The 7,087-nt window shown below is 35.9% G+C and overlaps 1 protein-coding gene across 1 annotated transcript; it reads left to right on the top strand.

Annotated features, from left to right (window-relative positions):
• The first annotated feature begins 265 nt into the window (after positions 1 to 265).
• Positions 266 to 4,089, top strand: LOC107788740 (uncharacterized). The gene is made up of 3 exons (XM_016610445.2): positions 266 to 711; positions 3,064 to 3,222; positions 3,764 to 4,089. The coding sequence occupies exons 1-3, from the start codon at positions 406 to 408 to the stop codon at positions 3,830 to 3,832; spliced, it is 534 nt and encodes a 177-aa protein (XP_016465931.1). The 5' UTR covers positions 266 to 405; the 3' UTR covers positions 3,833 to 4,089.
• The last annotated feature ends 2,998 nt before the right edge of the window (positions 4,090 to 7,087 follow it).

Here is a 7,087-nt window from a genome sequence, read left to right on the forward strand (position 1 = left end):
TATCGGGAGTTAAATTATATAAAATTTGACCAACATTTAAAATATATTTTTTATTATATTAACATAAGAAAAATTATAACTTATAGTATTTTTCGTATAAATTTTTGAATATTTAAATTTTAATTTTAAAATATTGAATTGAGCTGAGAATGAAATGTGTTATCTATTTTGAAAGTAGACGGAAAGAAGTAAGTTTAAATCTTAAATTATCTTTTCATTAATATATGCAAGCTGTTTATTTTGCTCCTAAATTTTCATTGTGCTAGACAGGTGTGACTCACTTCCCGACCTACTTTAAACTCTTTTATCGGATAGTGAAAAAAGAAAAACTCTATTTTTTTAATAAGGCATAACGATCGGAGAAGAATAATTAGCCGCGGAGTCAAGACCGGTTCGCCGTCGTAAATGGACGGAGTAGGGGCCAGACTAGGCCGGTCATCTAACAGGTACGCGCCGACGACAACTGTATTTACTGGGCCGGTTCGGAGGTGGAAGAAGAAATGGATCCACGGAACGCCGCCTAGCTCCGGCAACAACAATCGTCCAACTGCTAACGGTGGCGTTAACGGCAGTAACGGCTCTCATCTCCTGCTTTTTAAATGGACACCCATTACTTCGAGCCAGAACAGTAACGGCGCTACTAATAGTTCTGCTAAAGATGACGGCTTCATAGATGAGCAGCCACCTAAGCGCAAATTCAAGTACATTCCGGTACTAATCTGACTAATTACTTCTTTTAACCTACAAAATTGTGTGTGCATTATCGGAGATGAACTTTATCTACTGTGTATTGTATATAGCACTAACATATAAGCACACTTAACAATGTTGAGCAATTTCAACGAGCTTTCATTTTTCTGTTATATTTTATTTTCGTCGGATGTACTCTTTCTTATGCTGTGCTATGGGGAAAAGATCAGATTTTTCCAAGTGGATTAGGTGGTGGATGATGGTTTAGGGTTCTGGGTTTAAGTACATGTGTTGGTATGTTGGTGGGAGGTAGCATGTATGTGATGGAATAGTCGAGATGAGCATGCTAGTTCAGACACCATCTGTCTAAATTTTTTTTTTATATGTAGTGGGGTTTGGAAGAACTTGTAAGCTAAGGCGGATATAGTGTTTCGTTTTGTACATAGAAGGCAAAGAAATTCAGTTCATGAGACCATAGTTCACTGGAGCGGACAGGAAGTTTCTTACCTTAGCTAGATCTTGCTAGTGCCACCTAATAGGAAGGTAAGGGGGTGGATGTGTGGCATTTGGAGTTGTCTTGCACGGGCACACATTGGTTTCACCTCGACCTGATAAGTTCACACCCATTGTCATGAGAGAGTAGTTAGGTATAGTGGTACACTACAGTCAACGACTTAAAATGCTTGATCTGCCTTACTATTGGTTAGATATTTGGGAAGAAGATGAAACTCCAGTTGAATTTTTGGGAAGTGAGGTTAAGGGATATGTCTAACCGCAGGACTGATGTATAGTTTTTGATTAAGATGAAGCAAGTGTTTAGCTATTATGTCCTGAAACGTGGGAAATTCAGAGTTCTTTGTGGATCTTTTAGTCAGTTGGGGAACAAACTGTGGCACAAGAACCATATAACTACTCTTCTATGGTGCAAGTTGTTAATATGAGAATTGGTGGTGGCCTGAATCTCTGATTGACTTTTATATGCTTTGAAGTTGTAGTACCATCTTTATAGGTAATGAAGTGCTAGTTTTTATAGACAACCATTTTCCCTCTCCATCCCACCAAAAAGATTCTGTTTTATCCCCTTGAGAAGTATAATTCTCCCTTTTCACCTAATTTAGCTTGACTCTTCTACGTATGACCGAATCGTTCGTTCTTTTCCATCTATTTGTTCCCCCTTTTCCGTCGTGCAGATTCAAACATGATAGAAGGCTGAGTACTCTTAAGACCTCATACTGATTAAATAGAAGTACTCTTAGACTTCATTTTTTTTGACAAGGAAGTACTCTTAGACTTCCTTATGTTATTCTCGTGTTGCTGATTTATTTGGTGTGTAATTATGAGATTAGCAAGATAGCGGCAGAGCCGGTGGTTTAAAAAAAAGTACTAGAATGTCATAGTTGGTTTTTGAATCTATGACCTAAAGCAACTTTGAACACAATTTACCACTACACTACAATATTCCCTTATTATTAAGGGCATTCAACAGTTTATATATGTCAAAAATAATAATTTTCACCCTATTTGTGCGCTATAATTTTTGACGAGAGGGATTCAATTGAACCCCCTTTCCTTCCCCTAGCTCTGTCTCTGTAGCAAGATCTGGAAACAGAGAAAAATGTCAATGACATAAGTTGGCATAAATTTTGAAACGTTAGGGAGTAAAACAGTGTGTGTGTGTTGGGGGGGGGGGGGGGGCAGTTTGGTACCTTTGTTTTCAATTCTCTACATATATTGTTAATCATCCTTATGTTTTCCGGTTGGATTTTTGAGCCCTGGAGAGCCGATCAATTAAAGGATGTCTTTTTAGATAGTTGAAGTCCATATTATGCGATTTGCTAGGTTGCCACCTACTGCCTAGGGAAGGTCCTTTCGGTAACTTCTTGAAAACCTTCAGAGACATGCTGAGATGTTTGGGCGCTTGTGCCATTAAAAGGGGCAAGGCAATTTGCATTCGAATTGTGGACATTCTCAGTATGTCTCGTGGATATAAAGAGGCAATGCCAAATCTAATCTTCTCTAATTGTGTTATGATATTTCTTATATTTCTTTCCTTCAATTAGATTGCTTCTTATATGTCAACAACAACAACCCAGTATAATCCCACTAGTGGGGTCTGGGGAGGGTAGTGTGTACGCAGACCTTACCCCTACCCTGGGGTAGAGAGGCTGTTTCCGATAGACCCTCAGCTCCCTCCTTCCAAGAACTCCCCTCCTTGCTCTTGGGGCGACTCGAATTCACAACCTCTTGGTTGGAAGTGGAGGGTGCTTACCACTAGAGCAACCCACTCTATGGTGCTTGTATGTCAATGAAGATAATCAGATTTTTTGTGCTGTGTGAGTATACTTTTTCATTTCTTAAAATTGGTTGAGATAGATTAACGTGCTTGAAGAACAAAAGAATGACGCATCAGAACAAGCTGAAGATGATATTAAAGCAATTGAGAGTGACACAAATAGTGAAGAGCCAACATCTCAGGCAGATGGTTATGATGAAAAACCCGACATCAACGACATGCCCATGGAAGAGATTCAGGTACTTTAATATCTTTGCGACTGCTGTATGAAAATTGTGGGAAAAGAGAGCCAAAGGAAAAAGATTTAAAAATAATTTAGTAAGGTTATTTGCATTTTCATTTGCTGTACGAATGGCTTGGAGCTTTTTCAAATGAGAATCGGAAGGTATATGACAGTTGTAGGTTCTATCTTTTTTAAAGTAATTGGATTCACGCTATGACTTCATACAACTAATATTCATTCATTTGGTTCTTCTTTTTTTTTTTGTTCTATTTGATCTTTGTTTTTTTATAGTGCATCCCGACCTGCCAGATTTTTAGATTTTTAACCTTTTCTCCTCTCTTTTTCTGTTTGATGCCTTTCTTTAGCTTCTCAGGAAGTGTTTTTGAGAAAATAGGTCATGATTTCTCTCCCCACTCGTTTTTCTTCTGTTTGAACTTTTATTTGGTTATACACTCCTGTTTTCTGGCTCCAAATGCAATTCAGATTTCATGAGTCTATTGATGATCGCATGAGATGATAATGTGCACGAGTATCTGAATTGTGTTTTTATCTTTCAGGCTCCGCAGAAAAAACCTCCACAACGACAAGACTTAAATGAAAGGACTTTGGACTTGTCTTTGGGTTAGAAGTCTCACGACGAAAACAATTCTAACTCAAAGACAGATCAGGTAACATATATTCAGTCAGACAAATGAACTCCAGGAGCACTAGGTCATAATGGGTTTTCCATGTAATATTGCCTTGTACCAGTTGAGTGACTAAACTGCCTTTGTCTTCCATGATATTGGCTTAGGGTGATTGTATTCTGTAGCCATTGTTTACTCTGTAGAGGATTCGATTTTTCCGGGGACTATATAGCGGAAATCTTTATGTTGTTGTATCACATTGAAGTGCTAGACGCAGTCCATGACGTGTGTGCTGGACGCACCTCACAGGTAGAGGTGGACCAAGGATTTTAACACGTCAGGGGGCACCGCTATTCTCTTCAACCAGTGCCTCTTAAAGGTTTTTAGTGATCATTTTTAACATATACGCATATACATATATAAGATTTTTGTCGAAGTTTAGGACCCCTCAAGGTTACACATAGGTCCGCCTCGTCACAGGTTCAAACCTTGTTGCATACAAAAGCATGTAGTTGAAGTATTTTATTTCATCATAAATATCTTTGCACAATCATATGAAATTGATTACTCCAGGAAAGACAAACGAGAGACAATGAAACCCCTGATAATTTGATTTGAGATTAGATGAAAGATGAACAACAAAATACTCTTCAATATAAGTATACTGATAGTTTCAAACTTTCAATCTAACTTGTTCTTTTCTTTTTCTAATTACGTACATACAATAATAGTGTAAAATTATACTACCTCTCAGTATAATTGTCTGATCATAAACTAATGTTTAATTAATTTTTAAGTAATTGGATAGTATAAACTTTTAATAGCACTGTTTGGTGGGAAAGTTGAGATCCGTTTTCATAAAATTGAGCTCTAAGAATATAGATAAGTTCTTGCTAAAAATCATTGGACTTTCCAAGAAGCTCAAAAATAAAATTATAGGCCAAGTTCCTCATTTGACCGCTCGGCCAAAAATAATTATATCTTCTAGTCAAAGATACAAACATTAATATATTAATTATGTATAAAATATATATATTATATGTTTAATATAAAAAATATATATTTTTCGATTATTATTTTTTTGGAGAGGCTATATAGTATAGTTTTCCCTACTGAAAATCAGCTAGTTAGGGAGCGTTCGTACGTCCGTTAAGATAATAGACTTGGATATTGCACGGGGCCCAACAATTTGATTTATAATGTGCTAGTATAAAATAGGAGTACAACTTTATTAAATAATGGAATCAAAATATAACCATAAAGGCACATCAATAGATTGTAATTTGGAGAAACAACCAGAAGAATTGGAGCTTGTCGCACCGACCTTGCTCAGTGCGATTTATATTTTCTGTGTCGTTTGCAAAACTTACATAGTAGCTTTTAGCTAAGAATTGCAAATCATTAGTAAAACTATATACATATGCTTGTTATAAAATAAAGACTGTAAACTAAAGACAAGTATAGAGAGAAACTGATATATTATTCAAACTTCAAACTTATGTACATAATGAACTGAATTCTCCTCTATTTATAGAAGAAAGCAAGCTGATGTGTAAGCTGCTACTGTACCAAATATAGATAATCTTCTACCGGGGGTAATATTTATCCATAACGGGGTATCGAAAGAATAAGCTCATTGTATCAGATATAGATAATCTTCTACCGGGGGTGATGTTTATCCATAACGGGATTCTGAAAGGATAAGCTTCTTCAGGAGACTTATTTCCAATAGAGTACTAAATAGATAAACATATTTACAGCGGAGTCTCATATAGATAAGCTTCTTCAGGAAGCTTATTTACAACAGAGTACTAAACGAACATCCATAATAATATATTTATAACACTCCCACTTGGATGTTCATTAAAAGATAATGTGCATCATTAAAACCTTACTAGGAAAAAACCCGAGGGAAAAAATCCTAGTGAAGGAAAAAGAGTACACATATTTAGTAATACGCATAACTCGTTGTCTAAAAAAAATCTTATAAGGAAAAATCTTAGTAAGGGAAAAAGAGTATAGCGCATATTTTACTCCCCCTGATAAAAATTCTGTTTCAAATATTTGAGTATCCGCATTCCAATCTTATATACTATCTTCTCAAAAGTTGAAGTTGGCAAAGATTTAGTGAATAAATCTGACGAATTGTCACTTGAACGGATTTGTTGCACATCAATGTCACCATTTATCTCCTTTTATAAATCCCCCTTTAATTGGGCTACGCATGCATCATTGTCTTCGTATAAAATTGTGGATCTTTTATCACATTCCAAACTACATTTTCCTTGAATAAAATGAATCACTGATCCTGACCATACACATTCCCTACTTGCTTCATGAATAGTTATTATCTCAGCATAATTTGAAGAAGTAGCAACAATAGATTATTTTGTGGAGTGCCATGATATGACAGTACCTCCATATGTAAACATGTACCCGGTTTGAGATTGAGCTTTATGTAGATCAGATAAATAACCTGCATCTGCATAACCAACAAGATCTACACTACATTTGTTAGAATAAAGTAAACTCATATCAAGTGTTCCCTTTAAATATCGCAATATATGCTTAATCCCGTTCCAATGTCTCTGTGTAGGGGAATAACTATATCTTGCTAGTAAATTAACAGAAAATGCTATGTCAGGCCTTGTAGCATTAGCAAGATACGTAAGTGCACCAATTGCACTAAGATAAGGTATTTCGGGACCAAGGAGTTCCTCATCCTATTCTGGAGGTCGGAACAAATCTTTATTCACTTCAAGTGATCGAACAGCCATTGGTGTACTCAATGAGTGCGCTTTGTCTATGTAAAAGCGTTTTAAGACCCTTTCTGTATAGGCAGATTGATGGATAAAGATCTCGTCCGCTAAATGTTCAATTTGCAGACCAAGACAAAGTTTTGTCTTTCCAAGATCTTTCTTCTCAAATTCTTTCTTAAGATATTCAATTGCCTTTTGGAGCTCTTCTAGAGTTCCAACAAGATTTATGTCATCAACATAAACAACAAGTATAACAAATTCTGATGCCATTTTCTTTATAAAAATACATGGACAAATAACATCATTTATGTAACCTCTTTAAGCAAATATTTACTAAGGCGATTATACCACATATGCCCAGATTGCTTTAAACCATACAAAAATCTTTGTAATTTGATTGAATACATTTTACGATACTTTAAACTATATGCTTTAGGCATTTTAAATCCTTTAGGGATCTTCATATAGACTTAATCAAATGAGTCGTATATGTTAT

Source organism: Nicotiana tabacum, chromosome 23 (genome assembly GCF_000715075.1).
Source record: "Nicotiana tabacum cultivar K326 chromosome 23, ASM71507v2, whole genome shotgun sequence".
Classification (NCBI taxonomy): Eukaryota; Viridiplantae; Streptophyta; class Magnoliopsida; order Solanales; family Solanaceae; genus Nicotiana; species Nicotiana tabacum.